This window comes from Xyrauchen texanus, chromosome 7 (genome assembly GCF_025860055.1).
Source record: "Xyrauchen texanus isolate HMW12.3.18 chromosome 7, RBS_HiC_50CHRs, whole genome shotgun sequence".
NCBI lineage: Eukaryota > Metazoa > Chordata > Actinopteri > Cypriniformes > Catostomidae > Xyrauchen > Xyrauchen texanus.
In genome coordinates this window covers 17,715,844-17,742,841 of record NC_068282.1, presented here as the reverse complement: position 1 = coordinate 17,742,841, position 26,998 = coordinate 17,715,844, and the positions used below count along the sequence as shown (strand labels likewise).

Genomic DNA, 26,998 nt, shown 5'->3' with positions numbered 1-26,998 from the left:
TTTTACCTTTCCTCTCTGACTTGTGGTAATGTACTATCACAAGTGGCATGCAATTTTGTCACCTCACCAACATTATGTAAAAATATTAGACAGTACTGTGGCAGACAAGCCTCTCGTTCATCAGGAAAGGAGGAAGCAGGAACTGGATTAACAATCAAAAAGACTTTAATTCAACATAAAACACTGAACTGTAACATAACAAAAGCAAACACACAAAACACTGCTGCGTGCATGTCTCTCACCCGCTCTGGCGTCCCTGGCTCCTCCTTTTATCTCTCTCCCGCTGATTGGGCAACTCAGCGCCAGGCATGAATCCTCTCAGCCCGGCCACGCCCTCTTCCTCGTCACATATCCCCACCGCCTGATTCAGGCTGGGGGAACCAACAGTCTGACGTACTCCCTCCCATCCCCTTCCTGGAGTTGCCCCTTTGGCCATTCCGCTGCCGGCTGGTCTTTCCCACCTCCTGGTTACATGACTAATATGAGGGGAGGGGAGGGAGAGAGAGGGAGGGAGAATTAAAATATTAAAATAAAACTCTGGTTCCCGACCACACCGCAATTCGGTCCTCAGCCAGCTGTCCAGCAATCCTCTGTGACACTGGGCAATGGCACTGGATTCTTCCTCCTGGTGGCCGGCAGCAGCTCCTCCATCCCCTGGCGGACGGCAACAGCTACTCCGACCCCTGGTGGACGTCAACAGTTACTCCGACCCCTGGCAGACAGCAACAGCTCCTCCACTTCCTGTCACTCCTCTGTCTCCTGATGGACCGCTCCAGTACCATTGAAACACTCCTTTCCTTGGCGTCATGATCCTCCATCAGAGACGAGGGTTTTCTGATGGCACGTCTTCCCAGGTTTTGGCACCAGTGTGGCAGACAAGCCTCTTTTTCATCAGGAACACTGAAAACACTGAACTGAAACATAACAAAAGCGCGCACACCAAACACTGCTGCGTGCGTCTCTCTCTCTCTCCCTCCCCAGCTCCTCTTTTTATCTCTCTCCCGCTGATTGGGCAACTCCGTGCTGGCCATGAATACTCACTGCCCGGCCACGCCCTCCTCCTCATCACAAGTACTCTATGTTGTGCAATGTTCCTCTACGTTACATGACACTGTACATTATTATTGGTTTAGCATCCATGCATGAGGTCAACTATGAAAATAGAAATAAAGACATGATAGCACTAATCTCGATTAGAATATTTGCCCAGTGCCTCTGTCCTCTCTTTGAAATATTCAATGCACAAAAACCCATTGAAATGGAGCCCCATTACGGGTGACCTTCTGAATGAGATGTGCTCCCATGCATTGACAATGAATATGTATTAGAGAGATTACAATGAGGTGACAAGACAGCAGCTCTCATCCAAACTTGAGCACAGCTGGCGGCTAGCTTTCCTAAACTACTCCTAACCTCTTACATAACAGCCCAGCAAGCAGATAGCACCTCACTGTCTACTCATCTAAGCCAAAATACCTCTGTTTTTAAATCCCTGTCCTTGGTGTGGACTGATGCTGACTTGTATTTGATTCAAAAAGACAAGCAACAGGTAGAACTCACTTAAATTGCATGAGGAGGGAAATAATTTCCACCAGAGTGGAACATTCATGGATGACCAAGCACTGGACTGGACGTTGGTATTTGCCAGCCCAAAGACTCATTTGCACCCATGACCGATTACGGCCATTAGTTGTGTTGACAACACATTATCATTGATTGTGTAGAACTACAAGGTGAGGGGAAGAGAGGCGTGAAGATGTTGAATAGTCATTGGGAGTATAGCAGAATCACTTTTAGAAGAAGCCACTTCTCAGAATAGAATCTCTCATGATTCTACTGATAAAGAAATGAATTATTCAAGTTCAAGTGTTTTAATTTCAATGAGCTCCTGCTGAAAAATTTCTTGCACATACACACGCACAAACAGTAGGATGACAGGCTAATTTTAATGCATTTGCATATCTTTTCTTGGCTGTTTTATCAAAGAAAATTTGATACAAGTCTGGGAGCTATAAAAGGTAAATGCTAAATAAATTGTTCTCTTCAATTCTTGTCAAGATTTATAGTGAATAAGGCATATGTTTCTTACCCAAACGTTTTGGATATCTACAAAAGACATGGATTAACCCTCTTGTGGCATTAAAAAATTACACCTTTCTTCGTTAAAGTTAAGGCATGAAGAAAATATAAGAATGTGGTATAAATTGGAGGCAGATTGCTGACATCTGGTGAAAAAAATATATAAATAACATGACTTGAAAACCATGTCATGCCAGTAACAGCCAATAATGTCTAATGTCAGCTTACTGTCTAATTTGATGGCTTTATCAAATAATTACTTCAACTATTATTTGTCATAGTTTAGCATTTTATTATTTATTTAAAGTGTCAGTTTTTGTAGTTTATGTCATTGTGCTTGTCATCAAACCTGACCATGGTGTTATGGTGTTGACCGTGAATACCAAAGGTGTCGTGTCTGTTTTTTTTCCCAAAACAGATCTTTTCAGGCAGACTGTCCGCACTATTAATTGCAAGTGATCAAATCAGATTTGCGTGTTCAGACATATCTAACCTATCTGCATGGGTTACTTTGGTAACAACGTAGGCGTACGTGAAGATGCTTTCAAAACAGATGCAGGAAAAATGGAGGTGCATCATCTTGCTCTCCAAATAGTGGTGAGTGAGTGGTGGTGGCGTAGTGGGCTAAAGCACATAACTAGTAATCAGAAGGTTGCTGGTTCGATCCCCACGGCCACCACCATTGTGTCATTGAGCAAGGCACTCAACTCCAGGTTGCTCCGGGGGGATTGTCCCTGTAATAAGTGCACTGTAAGTCGCTTTGGATAAAAGAGTCTGCCAAATGCATAAATGTAAATGTAAATGTAAATATCCATCACACAAGAAAAACTCAGTGACGGAGGAGACTGGTAAATATTGTGATGTTCTGTGCTGCAGTCACCAATTTTTTACGTCATCGTTGTGTGTCACGTTAAGAGTGATGCAAAAGACCTTTTCCGAAATCCGAATGGAGCAGCCAGAGCGGACTGAGACCGGACTGAGACGCATCTGAACAAAATCTGATTTAAATCACATTTGAAACCAATGCGGTTTCAATCAGATTCGGGAAAATCAGATTTCATGTGTTTTTTTTTGCTGTCCAGATTATCAAAAACTCAACTGGATACAATCTGGATATGCAAAAAAACAGATTTTTTGTGGCTGTCTGTAGAAGGCCTCAGACTTATCAATTTTTTTTTCTTTTTTCTTTTTTTGTATGTTCAGATGGCAAATAGAGGGAAAGTCACCAAGTCTTGTACTGCTCAGATAAAGGAAACCATTTTTATTAAATGTTATATATGTATTTCTGTCAAACATTACAAGACCATAGGAGGGTTAAACCTCTCAAGTTGTATGAATTACTTTTATTTTGCCTTTATGTCCTTTTTTGAGCTAGAACGTTTTGTACCCCATTGGCTTACACTGTATGGACAAAAACAATCATATATGCTTCAAAATATCTTTGTGTTCCACAGAAGAAAATCATACGAGTTTGAGAAGGCATGAGAGTGAGAAAATTATGAGATAATTATCATTTTGGGTGAACTGTCTCTTTAAGTATTTGTCATTGACCATTATTTATTTACCATGAATTCATTTGATATTAATATGTAATATTATCTAATTCATCTCATCCTCACTCCCTGGACAAGAATGGTCTGTCCAGTAAATAATTTACTGTATATGAAGATGTGTGCATCTGATATTTTTTAACAACCCCACTTGAAAAACTATGTGGGCACTCTGACTCATAAGCAATGCACCAGCTGTGAGAGAGACTTCTGAAACAGTGTGATTTTGGCATAGAACTGAGGACAGGCTTAGCTTGGTGAGCACCAGCAAGGATGGGTCCTATCTAAGTCCCTGCAGGACTGAGAACTCACAGTGGGAGGGATGTCTCAACTCCATCTGGCCCAGCAATGTGTGTCCCTTCATGCTGAACCAAACCAAGGTCTGCAAAACGTTGGCACAACGTGTGAGGCATTTCTTAAAACTAGCATCTGCAATACAAGAATCAGAGATCTGTAAGCATGTTTGTGGATATCTGTATTTTCCAAACATATGGCAGTGGCATGAAGGTCTGTGGAATTTACTCTTTTCTGAAATGCATGTATAAATGTTAACACTGGGAGCAATGCTGCAAAGTGTAAAGATAAATTTGCTGCCAAATTCAGTCAGCTAGTTCTCCTGGCTGTTCTGTAGTGCAGACAATCTGCCATCTAGTGGTCATATTTAGAGCACAAGAAATAAGTGCAAACGTGAAAGCGCAGAAAATGGCATACCTATCTGAAGATTTAGCTTTTAATTGTCTGTTTACTTTGTTTGTTAGTCCTATATGTATGTCGTCGTTTTAATTATCAGTCATAAAACTGCAAATTTATCAGTTTACCGAGCACGTGTAGCGAATATTAATCCATTATTGTGTTAGTTCTTAATCTGTGGTAACTATCTAGTTATATTTGTAATTGAATGGTCTTATCTACATCTTCTGAATATGAGTGTTAGAAAAAAGTGACACAAAACCAAAAATGAAATGCTCAAAATGAATTATGATCCGTGCCAAGCCTGACAAACTCATTCGCAAGGCTTATTTTACACAGTTAGCACATTAAAACGTTTTCCTGTCTCACGTAGCTTAGACAAAAACATTTATTTTAAGAAATACATCTAATAAATATAACAAGAGGTCCTATTGGTGTTCCTCAAGCGCCTAAAAGTTTGTGAATATGGTACAAAAGCTAGTAAGTTGCCTATCTAGACACCAAAACCCCGGCGCTTTTCACATTCAAAGATGCTGTCTAAGTAGGGACCTTTCTAGGTGTTGAAACAAAGCCCGTGTGTCTCGCTTGCTACGATAGCCAATGTGTTACGCGGTTTCTCTCTTTGTTTTGTTTTATTTTTTACAATAGTTGTTAGGTTCAAACGTAGTAGTTTTGGTGTCAGACACATATTATTATTAACAAGGTCTTGTTCTTTGCTCTGAAGGTGGATTGTTGCAGGCAACTGGGAGGACGAATATGTCTGGAAAGAGTTTTCGCGTCAGCGACGGAGACTGGATTTGTCCAGATAAAAAGTAAGAGATGTTGATTAGTGATTTATAAAGATACAAAATTGTGGATATATGAGTATATTGGTAGTTCTGAAACGTGTGGAAAAATGAACGTTGGCTGAGAGAAGCTCGCATGCTACTGTTAGCATCGCTATATGCTAGCTTTAGCACACGTTTATAGTGCGTGTGAAAGGGCCTTTAACTGTCATTAAATTAATTTCTTTCAAATCCCAATTTTAACCGACCAAATCTGGTAAATGTTCGAGTAGATACAGGTACTTTGATTGTTACCCACTCATATTTCTTATGTTAGCCAGTCAGCAGCTGTGTGCGTCTATTCTAATTGCCATTATTTCGTCCTTTTTAGTAAGTGTATTGTTTTGGGACCATTAATCAAACGTTTCTTTTTTGTTAAACTTGTATGGTAAATGCACTAAAATGAGTTTTACTGTGTACATAAATGTAGCTTTTCACCATTATTGGAAAGTGGGAGTGAGGTGGCCTTTGCATTTTGAGCACGAATGTAGACTGATGCTAATAATAACTAGAGACCTAACCTGTCCTGTTGTTTGTTTTATCTAAGGTGTGGAAATGTAAACTTTGCTAGAAGAACGAGCTGTAACAGATGTGGCAGGGGTAAGTAATATGCAGTTGTGTGTGTAGTCAAAGGGGTACATCAAGGGCAATCACTATACTGTGTGCCTTTTAATGCTCTGTATTGGACGTTTCAAGTTAGTAAGCATAAATTGTCACTACTTTGGATTGTTTTAACAGAAAAAACAACTGAAGCAAAGATGATGAAAGCAGGGGGAACCGAGATTGGAAAGACCCTGGCTGAGAAGAGCAAAGGTCTCTTCAGTGCAAATGACTGGCAGTGCAAAACGTGGGTATAATGGTGACATTTTTAATCTAGTGGGCCAGTAAATTTACAACGTCATTGTGCCTTATAAAATATTCATAATTAATAATCACTCTTGCCCTCAGAAATTATAATATTTGTGATTATTTATTTAATAAAATTTTATGATATTAATTGAATTACTTAAATATATATGGGGTGGGGCATTTCCTGCCAGACATAACCACATGGACCAGCTGTGTTAACTGTCTGGACTATGTGACTTCGCCACTTCCTCTAAAGGTTTTTTTTTTCTTCAACCAATCCACTAATTAAAATTTGGTCGACCAACCCTCTTCTCATGGATTAACGTTTGGTTGACTATTAGGGTGCAGCCCTACCCCATTCACTTCCATCAAAGTGCCTTACTGGAACCAAGATCTTTACTTTTTTTAAAAAAGAAAAGGAGAGAAGTCAAAGAAATGTTCCACAAAAAATTATTTTAAGACAAGGACAGAACATCCTATAGATTTCTTGTTTCTAATGCTCAACTATTTCAAAGACAGAAAATATGAACTTCTCTCCTAGCAGTAGAAATGTTCAGGTAATACTCTAATGCATCTTTTGCAATGAATAGAAAAAAACATTGTTAGACTCAAACTTTTAGGACTTTAAAGTTGAGCCAAAAAGCTCATCTAGAGGAGAAACTGGTGGCACTGGCTTGATTATTTTCCTATGTATGCGAAAAGATTCAGAATATAGACTTCTTTGTCTCGGTGTACTGTTTTTGATACCCTGTGTTTCAATCAGTTAATGAGAGCTGGGGCCTCATGTATAAAACTCTGCTTAAATGTCTTCCTAAATGTGTATGAGAAACTGTATTCTAAGAGATAAGACTGTAAATGCCACATGTGCCCAAAGGTTAGATGCTGCACCATGAAGAAACATTAATTACAAAGAATATATCTTGAATATCCCTTGGCAAAATGTTTTTTTATCTTTGCAGACATAAATCTAACCTAATTTTCTCAGAAAAAGGGTGTTTTTATTGAAGTTAAATATTTAGTACTGGAAACAAAATGAAAATTTAAAACAATTATTTGTATAAAATTATCTGATATCATTGGATTATGAAGATTTTATATTTGACTGGTATAAAAAAAAAAAACAGTTTAATGGCAAATGTACTTTTCATAATGTTTTTATTAGACTAGAACGGGTGTTTTATTGCGATGAGGTTCCGAATGAAGTGGAGCAGGCAGCACGTTTGATGCACATTTTATGTGCATTGCTGTACCTGTTTGCAGCTGTACAATACTGTTTCTGATGAGACATGTCTCTCCGATGGTCCGTTTGACTACTGAATGTTGAATGTCTTATAGCTACTGTCCATTTTACCGAGCCATTTCATGTCGGTCAGAGTCAAGTGCGCATCGCATTACAGATCATCTTTATTCAAAGACTGTACTTATCTCAGTACATGATTGTAATAGAACAGAAAATATCTCAAAATAAGAAGTCTTCACTGTCATTTTTAGTTACTGTATGTTCCTTCTCTATGATGACACAGGAAAGTTCTCCAAATGCAGTGTATCCCAAACCAATATTTCCCTTTTACAGCTTATATTTAAATGCTTTTTCAATTAGTTACATAAAAATAATATAGTCTACTATTGGCTTGATAACGATTACTACTATTTCAAGCGCTTAACTAAATTTTTTTTATTCTAAATGTGAAATAAATGAAAATCAGAGTTTACAATCAGTCTGTTCAGTGCATTATTTGTTCAGCTGGAGTTGCCAATTCACACACACTAGTAAAAGAGTGCATATGCAGTCAAGAATGTCTGGATGGTGCGTGCACATTTACGACACGTTTATTTTTTTTAAATCACAAGATGTTTGTGGGAATTGCTTACACACATTTCAATGCCCATTTTGTGTGTATCCAACATTTATACATCAGGCCCTTGGTCAGTTAATAAATAACTAGTTATTTGTTTATAAAGAGACTGCCTTCCATACTTAATAGGTTGAAACTGTTCTAACATAGCAAAAGTTATTTATAACTACACTCTCCTTGATTCTACGAATCTAGATGTGGCAATGTAAACTGGGCCAGAAGATCAGAGTGCAACATGTGTAACACGCCTAAATATGCCAAACTGGAGGAAAGAACAGGTATGTCATTGTCTTTTTCATATTGTTTGATATTTATCACAATATACATTACATTGCACTTTTAATTTCCAAGTTGGCAGAAGAAAAACTGGAACAAAATCCTCAGCAGTCAAAATAATCTGTACAAAACTGGGTTGGGGGCCCAGAGACAGCCAAAGCAATGGTGTCTGAGGGATCTTTTACCAAAATATTGAAATATTTTTATTGAGTTTATCAATTGAGTGCAGATGGATATGAATGTTAAAAGATCATCTGTTCATTTTGAAGCATAATGACATTATAACATTTTTACTTAAAATAATTTTAAATTCCATTTAATTCAGATAGCAAGTATGAGGGCATAGAAACCCTTGTGACTGAGGAATGAGACTGTATTGGGGTTAAGGATTATCCCCTGAGAGAATATTTACAAAATGTAAAAGTCTGAATATACCATTTTCATTAAAGTGAGAAAGACTATGCTACAAACCCTGCCCTACCATGCTGGTTTAAAATTTTTTTTTAGAAACAATGGACAGTATGTTATTATAAATGTAACCCTTGTGTGTCAATAAAAAAAAGTAACTCAGGGTTCCTTAGAGGACAAAAATGTCCACATCAAAAAACTGCAATAATATTATATATTAATATTATTTTCCACTTTCAATTAGTACATTTTGTTTTACCCAACATCGGTCATGATTATAACTACCAACTATTCATTAATTTTCAGGATTGTAAACCTTTAAATACCAGTTTGTTTATATAATGCCACTGTTGCTTTTTGTATTTTTTTCAAACTTTTGGCAATTCGTTCATATAAGCTTATAGGAATGGAAGTTACATTTGCTATTGTGGGTTGCAGTGTTCTTTGCATTTAAAATGCATATTTTAGCAAATAAATGTCATTTCGGTATTCTGTGCACTCAAAAATCCTACAATTGGATACTTGGCGCATTGATTATTTGTGATGTAACAGCTTTTACTTTTTTAGGCTAGTATACTGTTATTTTGACTAGAATATGAATTCTTGTTTAACGTTCATATGCTTTTAACAGGATATGGTGGAGGGTTTAATGAGAGGGAAAACTTGGTGTACATTGAGCGAGAGGAGTCTGATGGAGAGTACGATGAGGTCAGTGTTTTCTCAGTGCACAAACTTTACAATGTTAACATGAAGATCAGTGAGAAGAATCTTTTACTTCTAAGTAAAAAAGACTTGTGCTGTTGGTCTTCTGCACAGTTTGGGCGCATTAAGAAGAAGTTTCGGGGCAAAAGCAAAAATGAGAATGAAAAGAAAGAGGAGCCTAAGAAGGATTGTAAAAAGGATGATGATGAAGAGGATGATGAAGAGGATGAAGATGATGATGAAGATGGAGACCTTTCAAAATATAAACTTGATGTAAGATGTTTTTTTCTATAGTATTTGTGGTGGTACTGATTAACCATTTTTGGAAATTTCTTTGAGTCAGCGCACATAGTAGTACCCAGAGGTTGCGCTAGTAAAAATCTTTATCAGTCACTCTGGTCTGAGTTGTAAATTTTGGCCAAAAATGTATGCAACTCTGGACGGAAATATATGTGCTGTTGCGAAACAATGGCACAACAAATGTGCGCCGTAATTAAAGCTAAAGGCGGTCAAACGAAATAGAGTATTCAGCATTTTTTTTGGCTAGGCAGTGTATATGAAATAAAAAATTCTCCTACTTGCGCACATATGCAACAAAATATGTTTCTAAATATTAAAAATGGCGGTTTTCATATACATAACATATTTTTGTTAATCGAAGTGTAATGTGAATAAGCTATGTAGTCTATCAATATGCCCTAATATATAGACTATATCATCAGATTTCTTATGGGAAGGCACATGAAAAACCTTTTATCCTACACTGTTAACAAGCATACAATTCTTAAATATTTATATCTTCATCTTTAGTGACTATATATTGAATCAAATCAAAGACTCTTAATGCTTATAATTATATATTTTTTTACATTGCTTCAAAAATAATACATGCAACAATACAGCAACAAGCATATTTAATTCAATCTGTTTGCCTTTTATTTTTTATACTCTCCTTATTTTTGGATCATTAGTCATCATCTCTGTAAACATATTGTGGGCTCACTAAAAACCGGCTTATGATATTTCAATAATTTTAAGTACAGTTCAATTTGGATGTGACCAAAATTTGTGTTTGTTTGGCTAGTTGTTTACGTTGTAAATTGTCTCCTCACTTCCATCATTTCATCCCATTCATATCGATCTGCGGAGACCCAGTGCGGTGCATGAGAAGCAGGCACTATTGATTGACAGCGCATTTTTACCAATCTGGAGGGCTTTTTTTTCTTCCCTTGCGTGACTTTTCGCCTGTATTTTGTGGTTACCCACCAACACATTGACGTCACGCCGAACCTTAATGACATAGCTTGTAATGAGCACTGCCTACCTTTTGAAACTTTATCTGCTGGTGTCACTGTTTGACAGCTACTCTATAAATATGACTGCTACAAACATAATGTGAGGTAATAGTTTCTTTGTTTAATTTATGCAGTCATTTAATTTTGTCATCCAAATTTTTGAGGAGGCACTGCCTACCTTGCTTCCTCTAAGATAACGGCACAGGGTTATATAGAATACAGTTTTGACTCCCAAACGAGTGTTGTAAAACTTAAGAATTTCTAGGGCGAATATTCTACCTGTTAATTAACTGCTGCGTTAAAACAATATTTTTTAAATGCACACTTAAAGGCTGCATCTGGATTCACCTACTTGTACTACGCCTTTAAATATCTGATTTTTTGGGGGAATTGAAAAGTCAAAAGTGTAAGTATTGAATATGTGAGTATTTGTCAAGTATTAAATATGTGAGTGTTTTCATAAAATTGCATCTTGAAACCACAGACCAGTTGGTCACAAAGTCAAGTACATCCTTTGACCACACTAACCTGTCAATCATCCTCTTACAGTTGTAATGACATTCACGTTCCTTAACTAATTTATTCTATCATTCATTCATTATTTAATTTAAGTTACCCCACAATGATTCCTACTTTGTTGGAGAGAAGCAGCAGCGTGGCGTTAAAGATCACGGGTCTTTCGTGCGGAGATCCGCTGATGTTTTACAGAACAGGATGCGTGTAATGTGTATTTAATACAATACAAAATTATGTATCTATCATTATCTGCACACTGAATGTATGAAGTTAGCAATGTGTTGCAGACAAATCTAATATGTAAAACATGAAATAAATATATGAACAATGTGATCTTGTGATTCATAATCAACTAAAGTTTTATCTATCTTGAATGTTAATCATGACACAGTGCTGCATCACATTATTTATTGTTTTTGAACAATCCATTGAAAGGAAATCTTATCTCTGCCGTATTTCAGTGTGATCCAATAAATTGCAAAAATTAAATATTAACATACAATTGTTAATTTGATTAATGTTTCTGTTTGAGATTTTTAATCCTATCCAAGCAAAAACATTAGAACAACCATTTGCAATATAAATACAGTAGACAAAAAAAGCATGCAGGTTAGATTGATTATTAATCTCTCAAACCCATTTTTGTTAATTGTGTAAATGAGCAGCCAATCATTAACTATTATTATTATTATATTAGCCGAAAAATGGTGCACGGATCCACACTTCGCAAATCGACCGGAAATAGTAGACCAACCAGGCTACTTGGGAACCCTTATTCTAAACATACTACCATTTGAGAAATACTCATTCTTATCTCACTTTTTAGGGCGGATAGTGTGCACAGTGAGATGCAAGGAAAGACTTCTGTTGTGTTTGTGCGCACACTACATAACAGATCGTTGGACTGGTTGTCAATTACATGTCCATTCCTGAACCTACGATCTGAAATGAATTCTCACCCAAACTCTCGCACATAGCAATGAGGAAGTTTATTTGTGATTACGTATCAACAAACAAGAAGTAGGTAGGGCTTCTGGTAGTTTTTTGCACTAATGTGATGGGAATGGTCAAAAATATGAAAAAGAGCTGAAAAATATTAATGAGACTGCAGGTGGGAGATTTGGGCATGGGTCATATTAGTCTCTATCTGAAATCACCACAGATGATGAGTTTTGAGTCGTGTATGTGAGCTAGGCTTTAGATAGAGCTTCTTTATTTTATGATTTCTATGTGATTTCTGCACTTATTTCTTTTTACCCCATTAGGATGATGATGATGATGATGAAGAAGATGCAGATTTGTCCAAGTACGATTTGGATGCTAATGATGAAAAGAAAGGGAGTCAGTCAGGCTCTTCGCGCACATCCTCTCGTTCATCTAGTTCAAGCTCCCGGTCTAGGTCCAGGTAAAAGGGTACTGGTCAAGGGTAACTCCAAGCAAAATGTCAGTATCAGCTCAAATCTTTATTCAAATCTCATCGCATTAATCTGTTTCAATGTGTAATTTCTCTTTCTTTCCATGTTTGCTTCCTTGTAGTACTTATTTTATATATATATATAATTTTTTTTATTGTATTCTAATTTTGACATGAAAGTGTTAAATATACACTTGTAGAGGTGTAAACATTTGCTCTGACATCATATAAATTCCAATTGTTACCTAGCGGTTACGATGCATCGTGAAATCTCAAATATAGTCACGATTAAATTTTATCCCATTCAGTATTTTGGAACGATTCACCATTATTTATATAAAAAAAATTGTTTTAGCTCAGCGAGTAAATACGCTGACTATCACCCCTTCGAATCCAGGGCATGCTGAGTGACTCCAGCCAGGTCTCCTAAACTTATTAGTGGCTACATATGTAAACCAAAAATAATGTTACATGCATTGTTGATATGATTTATGTTGCATATAGACATGATACATATAGATTTGTTGTATCCATTATAGATATCCGATACGAATAAAGGATAACAATGTCTGATGCAACATAATGACTTCATGCAAAAAAACAGTTGGTAAACCGTGGAATAAGCATAATAGTTTTGAATTTTATCATTTATTATTTATACCAAAAATTACAAATGAAATATGTCATGTGCAGGCAGGTAAGATCCATGTTGTAATGGAGCAGGGTCACAGATTAAAAACGATCTATTAGTAGTGTTCAAAGGCGGGTTAACATGGGATTTGGTAACTGCGAATTCCCTATTCATTTTCGGATCATTTCTTACTTTCAGAGTGCACTTTTTCACTTCAAGCTTGCATGATCCACCCCTGTGGTGGGAATCTTCATGTAATCTGAGACCGCATCTGTAACACATTGGGTATTATTAATATAGTGATTATAATCTATTCTTAATTTCCGTAAACGATGCATCTAATTTTCTTTGTTGGATTGATGCATTTTTACACCCCTACACTCTGTTTATGTACAATTACTACAGTTAAATTTACTTGGTTTCTAAAAGATTTAATGACAATATTTTAATGTGATTTATAGAAGAGAGCTAGATTGCAATGTAAATAGTTTTAGTAATTAAACCTTGGAATACTTGTATTTGGTTGTTGTCTGACAGTTTTTCTTGAGTTGTTATCAGAGTGTCTTAAATTTTTTGGAAAAATTTGAAATGTTTTGTTTTTTGTTGATGTCTGTGTTTTGCAGATCCCGGTCCAGGAGCTCATCCAGTTCCAGATCTCGCTCTCGTTCCAGGTCCAACTCCAGGTGAATGAGGTGACATGCACTCTCCAGGGGAGAGAGTGTGTGTGAAATGGCAGTGGGTTTAGTGAACTCTTTGTCCTTCTGCTTCTTAACAGAAGTTGACTTTTTATTACCATAAAATTCTAGCTCTGAGATGTAGCTTTATATATATGTTGATGTTTAAGCAGGATTTTTATTTTGTGTGTAGGTGTTGAGAGCTTTCTTTTATAAGACGTGTTATTTAAAAGCTGTTGATTATTCAGTGTCACAAAAATCTCAATTTATCTTCCCACACTGTGACATCTAGCAGGCAATTAGAGCCTTAAGTTTTACCAAACCTCTGACAGTTTTCGCTTCATTTTTTGAAAGGTTGTTGGTCAGACGACTGCAGTCTTATTAAAAAAATGTAAACATTTACTTGGATGGGTGGATGGATTTTCCTTCCATTCGGTTCCTGTAGCATGTTATTGTTATAGATGCACCGAAATCTTGCCACTGAAAATGCTAATTTCGGTTTTCGGCCGAAGGAGAAAAAAAAGCTGAAAATTGGAACAAAAACTGTTACCTTAAAATCAAGAAACGGAGACACTGACATAAAGAAAATGCAGCATTTTATGTGAAAATATGTAAACAGCAGCTAATTTTTAAAAATACACAGACCAGCCACAACATTAAAACCACTTGCTTAAATTTGTATAGGTCCCTCTCGTGCCGCCAAAACGGCGCCAACCCGCATCTCAGAGTAGTATTCTGAGATTATATTTTTCTCACCACAATTGTACAGAGCTGTTATCTGAGATACCATAGACTGTCATTTTGAACCAGTCTGGCCATTCTCTGTTGACCTCTCTCATCAACAAGGCATTTACATCCACAGAACTGGTTTGGATTATCTATTCAGCCAATCGTGTGGCAGCAGTGCATAAATGATGCAGATACGGGTCAGGAGCTTCAGAATGGTGAAGAATTTTGATCTCGTTGATTTGGTCTATGGCATGATTGTTGGTGACAGACGGGCTGGTTTGAGTATTTCTGTAACTGCTGATCTCCTGGGATTTTCATGCACAAAGGTCTCTAGAATTTACTCCAAAACAAAAATACATCTAGTGAGTGGCAGTGCTGCGGACGTAAATGCCTTGTTGATGAGAGATGTCAATGGAGAATGGTCAGACTGGTTCGAACTGACAAAGCCTACGGTAACTCTGATAACTGCAGTGTACAATTGGCCTCACAGCAGTGGTGAGTAGAATAGCATCTCAGAATGCTATTCTGAGATGTGGGTTGGTGCTGTTTTGGCAGCACGAGGGGGACTTACACAATATTATTCAGGTGGTTTTAATGTTGTGGCTGATTGGTGTGTATATATTGATGGTATCAAGATTATAATTGAAAAGTGCATTGTACAGTGTGTATGTGTGTGTGTCCAGACGAACGAGCGCCACAGCACAAAAACACTCGGAAGTTTATGAACGCACACTGTGGTGAGATTTAAAATGCAAAGTCACATTCTGGTGGTATTTGCTTTACCTAGTTGCCTAAAGTCTACATTCCCAAAAGTAATGAAGCTATCGCACTCTTTGATATCAGCGCATTAATAAAGAGTGCTTTTCCATTCGTATTTAGATGCTGTGAGGCCAATTAGCTTGTGCCACCATCACATTTCATTTTAAAATATCCCCACCTACAGTTCACATTCTAAATCAGTGGTGTCAAACATAAGTCCAATTCAAACTGCTTTGCATCCGCCGCTCGTGTTCTCGCGCAAACTCAATAGTTTTTAATCTGAAACTGAACCAGTGAGTGACACGGTCACAGATAAACTCAGTTTATTTTTCTCCACTCACAACAATATTGAAAATATGGATGATGGACCGGTACAAGAAAAACTTTGAACAGGAAGGTATGCTTTTGTCCTTTGTTCAGAAGTATTTTGTAGGGTAAATATTTGATTGTTAGGCAAAAGTCAGTATATATATATATACACAGTGAGGAAAATAAGTATTTGAACACCCTGCTATTTTGCAAGTTCTCCCACTTAGAAATCATGGAGGGGTCTGAAATTGTCATCGTAGGTGCATGTCCACTGTGAGAGACATAATCTAAAAAAAAAATCCAGAAATCACAATGTATGATTCTTTAACTATTTATTTGTATGATACAGCTGCAAATAAGTATTTGAACACCTGTCTATCAGCTAGAATTCTGACCCTCGAAGACCTGTTAGTCTGCCTTTAAAATGTCCACCTCCACTACATTTATTATCCTAAATTAGTTGCACCTGTTTGAGGTCGTTAGCTGCATAAAGACACTTGTCCACCCCATACAATCAGTAAGAATCCAACTACTAACATGGCCAAGACCAAAGAGCTGTCCAAAGACACTAGAGACAAAATTGTACACCTCCACAAGGCTGGAAAGGGCTACAGGGAAATCGCCAAGCAGCTTGGTGAAAAAAGGTCCACTGTTGGAGCAATCATTAGAAAATGGAAGAAGCTAAACATGACTGTCAATCTCCCTCGGACTGGGGCTCCGTGCAAGATCTCACCTCGTGGGGTCTCAATGATCCTAAGAAAGGTGAAAAATCATCCCAGAACTACATGGGAGGAGCTGGTCAATGACCTGAAAAGAGCTGGGACCACCGTTTCCAAGGTTACTGTTGGTAATACACTTAAGACGTCACGGTTTGAAATCATGCATGGCACGGAAGGTTCCCCTGCTTAAACCAGCACATGTCAAGGCCCGTCTTAAGTTTGCCAATGACCATTTGGATGATCCAGAGGAGTCATGGGAGAAAGTCATGTGGTCAGATGAGACCTTTTGGTCATAATTCCACTAACTGTGTTTGGAGGAAGAAGAATGATGAGTACCATCCCAAGAACACCATCCCTACTGTGAAGCATGGGGGTGGTAGCATCATGCTTTGGGGGTGTTTTTCTGCACATGGGACAGGGCGACTGCACTGTATTAAGGAGAGGATGACCGGGGCCATGTATTGCGAGATTTTGGGGAACAACCTCCTTCCCTCAGTTAGAGCATTGAAGATGGGTCGAGGCTGGGGCTTCCAACATGAGAATGACCCGAAGCACACAGCCAGGATAACCAAGGAGTGGCTCTGTAAGAAGCATATCAAGGTTCTGGCGTGGCCAAGCCAGTCTCCAGACCTAAACCCAATAGAGAATCTTTGGAGGGAGCTCAAACTCCGTGTTTCTCAGCGACAGCCCAGAAACCTGACTGATCTATAGAAGATCTGTGTGGTGGAGTGGGCCAAAATCCCTCCTGCAGTGTGTGCAAACCTGGTGAAAAACTACAGGAAACGTTTAATTGCAAACAAAGGCTACTGTACCAAATATTAACATTGATTTTCTCAGGTGTTCAAATACTTGTTTGTAGCTGTATCATACAAATAAATAGTTAAAAAATCATACATTGTGATTTCTGGATTTTTTTTTTAGATTATGTCTCTCACAGTGGACATGCACCTACGATGACAATTTCAGACCCCTCCATGATTTCTAAGTGGGAGAACTTGCAAAATAGCAGGGTGTTCAAATACTTATTTTCCTCACTGTGTATATATATATATATATATATATATATATATATATATATATTAGATATTCCAAAGTCTAATGAACGTATAATATACTGAATATAAAGCATTTTCGGTTTTCAGCCCGGTGTCTCCAGGCTTTTCGGGTTCGGCCAAAAATGTATTCGGTGCATCACTAGTTATTATAGCAGTCAGTGCAGAGATATTTGTTGACCTCATGTGAATGCTTACCTTATCCCCTTTGAAGATCCAGCTCCAGATCTGGCAAGGGATCTACTTCCTCGAAGAAGAGGTCTCGTTCCCCGTCATCATCGCCTGAGAAAGGCCAGAAGAGGAGTCGCTCCAGGTCGTCCTCTGGTGACCGCAAAAAAAGACGCACTGAATCACACTCGTCTGAAAGGTTTGGGTTTCTGTGGTGTAAAAAAAAAAAAAAAAGGTGGGGGTGTCCTGGAAACCATGCGTCCTTCTGCATTTTTCACTGGGCTCTCAGAGAGTGATAAAACAGAACATGTCTGAATCAATGCAGCAAGCCAGATTATTTCCTAAACTGTACAGTAAAAAAATGTTTCACCTGTTTTAAGAGTTTGTGAACCAAATCACTAAATTGGTCATGGTCTTTCTCTTTGTCTCTGTCTATTTCTTTGTAGGTGTAGAAGCTCATCTGGATCTCCCCACTCTGACTCAAGCTCAAAACAGAAATGATTAACAAAAGAAACACCTTTCTTAAAATGCATGTTGATCTAACTCCAGATCTTTTGTGCTATTTCAACTGCCCAACTGTTTGAATTCTCATATAATAATTTCCATCAAAACACTTGTTCAAGTAACCTCTTCTCAAAAGTTTTCTGCCTTTTTTTTTAACAAATAGCCAATCCCTTAACAGTATAACTAAGGTGTCAAATCTGTATTTGTCGGTAGGTTTATAGAGCAACAACATTCAGGTTTATGACCGTAAATGGCACATCATCTTCTGGACATCACTATTTTTGATGGGCAAATTATGCAAAATATAATGCAGAAGTAGTTCCATTGTCTATACATTACAGTCAGAATATCCAGTTTATTAATGAAACCATGTTGATTTAAGGCTAATTACAGATGCTTGTTTTATAGTTTTCTGTGATGTGGGACAGCTCTTAAGAAACTTTGTTGGTTTAAACATTACTTAACAAAGCTGGGCATTTTTTAGGGAATAGAGAGCTTTTCCTATGAGGTGTAACATTGCCTCTTCTAATTGTGCGTTAAAGGTAAGTAAGTTGGGTTTTTTTTTTTATTATTATTTAATTGTAAAGATTATTTTCTCTTGACCAGACAGATGAAATGATGTGCAATGTTTTTCAGTGCCCTTTTTTTAATGTAACTCTTTTTTTTTTTTTTTTGGTCTGAACTGAGTAATCTTTAATTTGATGATTAATGATCATACTGTACAAATTACCGCTAACCTAAATTGGTAGTATGGTTATCTCTTTGATGTGGTCTGCAAATTAGGAACATTCGAACATGAAACATCCCCCTTGCCCTTCCTGACAACAAGTATCATTTGATACATAAAGAATGTTTATTGTTCATTGAAATAGCATATGTAATCAACATGAATAAACACTTGTTAATCTGAAGCTTTTGCGTACTCATTTGATTCCATGTGAACTTTATAAGAACTGTTTTGTGCTAGTGTGTAGGTGTACACCCACTCTGGTTATAACCAGAGCTGAATTTGGTTTCATACACCTTATCAGAAACCAGTAATAGCTGTAGTGTAAACAAATAAACCACCCTGGTATAAATTTAGGGGCAACTAAATAAAGATTTTCCATTGTGACAACTGGTCACTTAGTATGAGGTCAATATGTGTTTGAACTGTAGCTTAACACAAATCTGTGTCCATGTCCATTCAAGAAGCGATTGGCCTAATCATTACCAAAGGGTCACCTTAGCATAACTTAATCTAGAGGAATGCGTGAAATAAAATAAAAGAACTATGTGCTACCAACAAATAGTTCAATATTTGCCCAAATAACCCTGAAAGGGATTGTTCACACCTAAATGAAAATGCTCTCATAATTTACTCACCCTTAATGCCATACCAAATGTGTATGACTTTCTTCTGCAAAATAAAAAATGCCTTTTTATATGCTTTTTGGCCCTTCAAAGTTCTGGCCACCATTCACTTGCATTGAATGGACCTACAGAGCTCTATAAATCTTCATTTGTGCTGAGCAGAAGAAAGTCATACACATCTGGGATGGCACGAGGGTTGTAAATGATGAGATTTTTGGGTGAACCATCCCTTTAATGCCCAAAAGTTTGTTTTTATGTAGAACCTATTGGCGAAAAAGAAAAAAGTTCGGTTCAATATAGGCCCTAATGCACCTTTTTTTTTTTTTTTTTTTTTGTGTGTGTGTGTTTTAAATGATACTATCAAAGAATTTCACAGAATTTGGCCTACAGCAAGCAACACGTAGCATTTATAGGCTATAATGGGCAGTTTTTTGCATTTATGGTACCATGCAATGACATTGTCGGAGACTGCTGCTTGCGTTGAACTGCCTTATTAAGTGTTAAGTGTTTTGTTTCTCCTGTCTGCCGGATAGGATAGTTTTTCGTGCATGAATTGCCTGAAATTCGATAACAGCGCTCCGTATTGCCACACAGCCACTACAATTGGTATAAGTACACCTGCACTGCGGTGACTGACATGATTATGAATATTTCAAGAGAGTCCTTTCTCGTGCTCTAGGTGGCACTTGTTGCGTTCCAAATCAGCTGTGAGCCTATGTTGCAGCAGAATGACTGAGACTCCGTGAAAACTAACGGGGCAGTTTTCTTGCTACAACATTTGGTTTGACGTGTCTTATTAAACATCCCTTCTGTTATATAGAAATTCATGTTCCCTTAGCGTGCCGCTGGAAGGTAATATTCCTACTGTATTTGAGGAGAATATACACTGGTAAAGCAGGCAGGGGCGTAGCACCAAATTTTGGGCCCTGGGTACAAACCATCTTGCTGGGCCCCCGTACCAAATATGTATGTAGGCTATAGAAAACTGACTTCTAAGGGGCCCCCCCTGCCTCGGGCCCTGGGTACTCGGTACCCTTTACCCCCCCAGTCCAACGCCCCTGAAAGCAACTGTTGGTATAGCCTACAAAAAGCACACTAAATGCCAGTTCACACCGAACACGTTTTAGTTTGCGTGTTTACAAATTGATTCCCTGTGTAAACATGCGCTAGACTGACATCTTTTGACTGTTGCGCAGCGTTTCGTTGTTTTTAACGTGTCGTGCAGGAGCGTCGTCGTGTCAAATTGTGTCAGAACTTTAACTTTTGAAAACGCATTTTGTTCAAGCCTATTTGTCGCTTCTTTTCTTTGTTTTTAGCGCAATAACGCGTTCTATTTTGAATGCGCATACAAAACAGAACAATACGTGTAATGTTTTTGACTCAAATTAAAACAATCTTTTTCCCTTTGTGTTTTTGTCCAAATATTTTTGTGGATGTGTGTTATTTTATGTGTTGTCTTTCTAGGCATTTTTTTACATTTTCAGAAGGGTCCCGCCTCTGTGTTTATAACGCGCACCCGTTCAGCGCGCGCTCCAGCAACAGAGCGCAGAAAGTGAGACAGTAGCGAAGAAGACTTCACTATGGGGCACTTTACCTGCTTCAAAGGGCTGCTGGGGCCATGAACACGCTCCCTGAAAAAGGATGACATCGAAATGTCAGTCTTCGGACATCCTGCTGCGAAACCTCTCTGCTGGAACCATGATGCTGGAGTCTAACGTCTCCAGATCTTTACAGGACAGCACCGGCAAAAGTGGCGGCTGTGGATCCGTGTCCGTGTTTTTTCCCATCACTATGATGGTCACCGGAATGGTCGGGAACTCCCTTGCTATGCTGCTCGTTTATAATGCGTACAGAAGAAAGGAAAATAAAAGAAAGCAATCCTTTCTACTTTGCATTGGGTCGTTGGCGTTAGGTGACCTTTTCGGCCAACTGCTCACAAGCCCTATAGTCATTTCGGTCTACAGAGCAGGTCTGAAATGGGACCGTGTGGACTCTTCGGGAACCCTTTGCGCCTTCTTTGGGGTGTGCCTGACCACTTTTGGGTTGTGTTCTCTCTTTCTAGCCAGTGCCATGGCCATTGAGAGGGCCTTAGCCATCACTGCTCCTCACTGGTACTCAAATAACATGAAAACAACCGTGACCAAGCAGGTTCTGGTCATTATCTGGTGTCTGGTTTTGCTCTTTGCCTTATTGCCTGTTGCTGGGGTTGGGAAATACACTTTGCAGTGGCCAGGCACATGGTGCTTCATAAGTACTGGGGACAAGGACGTAACGGGAAATACGTTTTTTGCCACGACTTTTGCTCTGTTGGGGATATTTTCTTTGCTTGTCACATTGTCCTGTAATGTTGTGACCATCCGTGCATTGGTTATACGTTGCAAAACGAAATCAAGCTCGACCCAGCCATCCAAGCAATGGGAGAGATTAACGACTGAGACTGTTATTCAGTTGATGGGCATTATGTGTGTTTTGTTGACATGTTGGTCACCTCTACTGGTACGTATTATATCAGCTTTTCCCAGATACACTTACTGTAGTTATCTCATGTAAGCATGCATATCAGGGTAAAGTTAGTTTTAAGTTCGACATTCGTTGGATATTCGATTTCTCTTACCCGCGCACTCTTCAATCGACAATTTTACAAAGATGTAAAGATTGGTTTAAAGGGAGTATAGCTATACTATATGGCATAACAATTGGACCCAGAACAGTCAACGCTTGGTGTGGCTCGGCGGCAAAATTATGCCTGAAATGCTCTGAGGCGCTTCGACTGCCTAGCAGATGTAAGGGACTGTCTGAAAACTCCACCCACTACGCTAAAACATAGGAGGTGTCCACTCATTCATTCAATTGACGTGCAAGTTATACATTTTACACATTCAGAATGTTGTAGTAACTTCCCAGAGGATAATCTGTAATAATCTCATATGTAGTAAATCCATCTATCCTCTGAGAAGTTACTACAACCTTTAGAATGAAAAAATATAATTTTGGTGAATTTTAGTTAATTGTTTTCTAAAATCATTGATTACTGTACTCATACAATTGATCATACTATAATAAGCTCACATGTAGTATGTCTGTCTATCCTCTGGGAAGTTACTACAGCATTCTGAATGTTAAAATGTATTTTACTGTTTTTATTTTTTATTTATTTATTTCATGTTTCATGTGCATCTCCTATGTTTTAGCGTATTTGGTGGAATTTCCAGACTGTCCCTTACATCTGCTAGGCAGTCGCATTTCAGGCATCATTTTTACAAACGACATTGTTTTTCAAATAGTAATACTATTTTAGAATAAAACGGTTTCACTTCTTTTTTAAAAAGAGAAGAATAAAATGTTTTTTTTTTAGCCCACAGTCTCTGGACAGTTGACAAGTTTTACTTTAAGACTAAGAAAAAAAATTCTAAATGACTTAAAACTCAATAATTGAAAGCATTGTCATAGAAGAGGTGATTTGTCTTTAGAGATAGAAGGAAAAAAGAATGTGACCTTTTGTCAATCTAGGTGTTGCTGATATGATTTGACATTACACGCAAATATTTTTTTTCCAGTTTAAGTAAATAGGTCATTGAAAATAAGTTTTTTAGAGATTATAATTTTTTTTAATCTTTTAAATGTATAGTTTAAAACACCTGTGTCAAATTCGTACACTGTAAAAAAAATTATGTGATAACTACTAAAAAAAAGTATGGTAACAATATTACACGTAATATTTTTAAGAACTTTTCAATCCTTGTTTTTTAATACGAAATCTCCTTAATTAAATCATGTGAAGTTACCCAAATTAGTTAGTATTTAATCCTAAATTAGTTAATATTTACTGCTTATTTTTCAAATGAAATCTCCTTTAAAAATAGAAATGTAATATTTGTGTCCATGTTTGTTTCATACATTTTTGAAAAGCATTGATGGCATTTTCTACCAAAAAACTGATTTAACAACTTTAAAAATGTCATGTAGTGTAACCATGAAGTAAAAGGTTATTAAGTTAAAATAAATGTATTGCACCCTGAATGCATCAGAGTGTATGCAACTTAATTATTTAATTTCAAAAACTGTTTCAAACTGATTTTTACAAATGTCACGATTGTTTTAGTCAAGAATACTAAGAAGTTTTTCAAGGTTACAAGGTTTTTTTACCTCACACAAAGTCATAAGGGTCTCAAGGGGTCCTTTTTTATGCTTTTTATTGTCACATTACAACAAAATTACAACCTACATAATTTTCAAATATTAATAATATTTTATAATAAAACTATATACAAGAATACAAATGTTTTTTTTTTTTTACTCTCTCCAGACACTTACACCACATTAATTTTTTTACTTTAAGACCCAGAAAAAAATATCAAAATGTATTCAAACTTAATAATTAAAATCATCATTATAGAAGAGGTGTGTTCAAATAATTGTTATGTTTGAATTGCATTTTTAAAGTATTTTTGAATAACAATACGTCTGGCCAAAAAATAAATAAAAATTTCATGACCCACATTTTTCATAACTAGGCCCACACTGAATCTATAAACTTTTTCCCCATATTTTCTCTGCACTGATTGTAGATGAAAATCTGCAGAATTCTACAAAATGTGTTTTAATATGGCAAAATGTGTGAAATGGAACTTATTTACCAAAATATTTAATTACAAGGAGTATGTGACATGTACAACGCTATTCATGACGTGTAAAAAAAAAAAGAAATTTGGAATTATGTGGCCACAGATATCAAGGAGTTTTAAAGGCTGCTTTTTCTCTTCATTTTTGAATGAAAAATAATGGCTCTTTGAAATGAGTGAGTATTATTAATCAGTCATCCATATAATTTGGCCAATTTTGGTATCTCCTTCCTTTCTACAGTTCTTTATGTTGAAAATGATCTCGACTCACACATCCTCACATTACTGCAAGTCTGCTGGTTTAACTCTCCCATCCAGCCAGGACATACCAATGGACTGCAACTTCTTTCTCACAGCCATTCGTCTGGCTTCACTTAATCAGATTCTAGATCCATGGGTTTACCTGCTTCTGAGGGAGATTCTCCTAAGGAAGTTCTGCCAAGTGGCCAGTGCAGTATCCAAATGCTCATTGGAGAGGCCGAAGGAAGCTCATTGCCCTATGGGTGCCCTAAATAAAAAGGCCATTCAGAATGACAATGTTCAGAAACAGTGCCTGAATGTGGAGAACAGCAACTTAAATGGAGAAAATGAGGAACAGTGATACTAATTTACACTACCTAAAAAATGGGTTCAGTTGTTCAGTTGGCATAATCATCCAAAGTCAGAAAAATGATGATCTGGAAATCTGTGAATTGTTATATTTATGAATGTATGGTGAAGTCAGCATGATATAGAAAATACCTATGTAGTTAATCACATGCCAACAACAAGAAAAAAGAAGGGGCGTTGATTTTAATTTGTGGTCTGTTAAATGTCAGAGTGGTTTATTTTGCGCTTGCAGTAAAGCGCTGAATGGTCTCAAATTCCCTTCTCCAAACTACTGCTGTGTACATTCAGCTGAAGAGCTCATGGCTCGCTTTAGAGACTAAACTCTAAACATGTATTTCTTTTTTTAATGCACTTCTCAATGTCAAGTCTGCAAAGCATTTTTAGGGACTGATTGTAATGCTTAATTGTTTGAATTCTTTGCTTGAGTTTTTGGAGCTGAATTCCTGAGTTAATACAACAATTAATGGCTCTAATGTAACATTTTGGTAAAAGGATTTTTGACATTGGAACAGCTCCTTTCAGGATGCCAATTTTAATAGCCAATTCTCATTTCTAGCCACACTTTGACACACCAAAATTCAAATTTAAATTATAAAGTGCCCCAAGGTACTGCATTTTTGTATTTGCAATATTTTTGATAATATAAAATTTATAATGGGTTTTAATAATAAACCCAAGGCCTCTAAAAGTCAAATGGAAAGCAATTTTGTCTTATTGAGATTATAAGACATTCATGGAAGTTGGTTTTTTCACACTTTGTTGTCTCATTGTTGTCAGGAGGCCATTAAAGATTTTGTTATTTAAAATCCTCTTAATGGTAAATTATGTAATATTTAAGGTAGTTTTACTTTGCAAAAAATATTTAATGAGTGCTTTTACTGGTGCAGACGTTTCTTATTACTCCTGCTAAAAATTATTGTTCTTGAAGTAAAAGGTCTAATTTTTGTTTGGTAAATTTCACTGAAAGGTGCTGTAAGCAATTGTAGCCGTTCTGGAACTTCCAGAGACTGAGCCGTTGAATTAGACATGCCTCCTCTTCCACAACACCACCCTTTAGAGATATCTTGAGTCCCTCTCCTTCTCACAATTGTCAAATACATCAGTAGCAATATAGCCCCCTCAGTTGACAACTGTTATGAATCTGAATATGACATTTAACCTAATCAAACCACTACAACTAGTACACTATAAGAATGTAAAAAATTGACAGACAGAAAGCACATCGATGTCTTCTGATTGGCTAGTCAAAGAAGGTGTCCGTGGCCCATGGTCAAATTTTTTACTGTTTACACCATGTAGTACTGTCACAGAGACTGGTGAGATATCTCTTTTATTTAATGGAAATCTTTCAGGGAGAAGTACAATTTTCTGCATACCATTCCATTAAAAAAATCTCTTACAGCACCTTTAATTGGACATGCATTAATTATCACCAAGGAGGTTGCAGTTGAAGCTGTGAATTTAATTGGCCCCTTCATTTGCACAGCTGTATTTATACATCTTATTAAATGTGACTAAACATTATCTTAGTATATTATATATGGTCGCACTGTGCATTTGTTTATTTGTGATGAGAGGGCCCTTGGATCAACATGCTAAATAGCACATTATAGTACTAACAGTGAGTAACAGTGAGTAAATGAGCAGCATACACTTTATTAGGAACACTATGGCCTTAATAATGTGCCTGATGTGGTCTTTTGCTGTTGTAGCCCACCTGCCACAAGGTGCGACATGTTGTGCATTCAGAGATGCTATTCTGCTCACTATAATAAACAGAGCGGTTATCTGAGAAATCGTAGTCTTTCTGTCAGCTCGAACCAATTTGGCCATTCTCCGTTGACCTCTGTCATCAACAGGATGTTTCCATCAGCAGAACAGCTACCCACTGGATGTTTTTTGTTTTTTGGCAGCATTCTGAATACATTCTTGAGACTGTTGTGCATGTAAATCCCAGGATATCAACAGTTACAGAAATACTCAAACCAGCCCTTCTGGCACCAACTATCATGGCATGGTCCTAATTACTGAGATCAAATTTTCCCCCATTCTGATGGTTGATGAGAACATTAACTTTAGCTCTTGACCTGTATCTGCATGATTTTATGTATTGCCCTGCTGCCACAGGATTGGCTGCTTAGATAATTGCATGAATAAGTAGGTGTCCAGATGTTCCTAATAAAGTGCTCAGTTGGTGTACTATATGATACCAGAAAGGTAGATTTACGGGGATCTAACATGTTTCATCCAAATGCATATTTGAAACCAGCATTCAAAGGAATATTTGGCCTGAAATGTTTTACATGAAATATGATATACCTTTTGTTTTTTACTTGATCAGTATAATTTAAAATGCATAAAACTCAGGGGGTCTGGGTAGCTCAGCGAGTATTGATGCTGACTATCACCC

The 26,998-nt window shown here is 37.3% G+C and overlaps 2 protein-coding genes across 2 annotated transcripts; both read left to right on the top strand.

Moving 5' to 3' along the window:
* The first annotated feature begins 4,864 nt into the window (after nucleotides 1–4,864).
* On the top strand, nucleotides 4,865–18,909 carry zranb2 (zinc finger, RAN-binding domain containing 2). The gene is made up of 10 exons (XM_052130373.1): nucleotides 4,865–5,131; nucleotides 5,691–5,743; nucleotides 5,882–5,990; nucleotides 8,044–8,126; nucleotides 9,164–9,240; nucleotides 9,349–9,507; nucleotides 12,311–12,450; nucleotides 13,714–13,773; nucleotides 17,547–17,699; nucleotides 17,947–18,909. Exons 1-10 carry the CDS (start codon nucleotides 5,076–5,078, stop codon nucleotides 17,999–18,001), a joined length of 945 nt encoding a protein of 314 aa, XP_051986333.1. The 5' UTR covers nucleotides 4,865–5,075; the 3' UTR covers nucleotides 18,002–18,909.
* Nucleotides 18,910–20,976: 2,067 nt separating this feature from the next.
* On the top strand, nucleotides 20,977–24,965 carry ptger3 (prostaglandin E receptor 3 (subtype EP3)). Its single transcript, XM_052131063.1, has 2 exons — nucleotides 20,977–21,853; nucleotides 24,221–24,965. The coding sequence occupies exons 1-2, from the start codon at nucleotides 20,999–21,001 to the stop codon at nucleotides 24,578–24,580; spliced, it is 1,215 nt and encodes a 404-aa protein (XP_051987023.1). The 5' UTR covers nucleotides 20,977–20,998; the 3' UTR covers nucleotides 24,581–24,965.
* The last annotated feature ends 2,033 nt before the right edge of the window (nucleotides 24,966–26,998 follow it).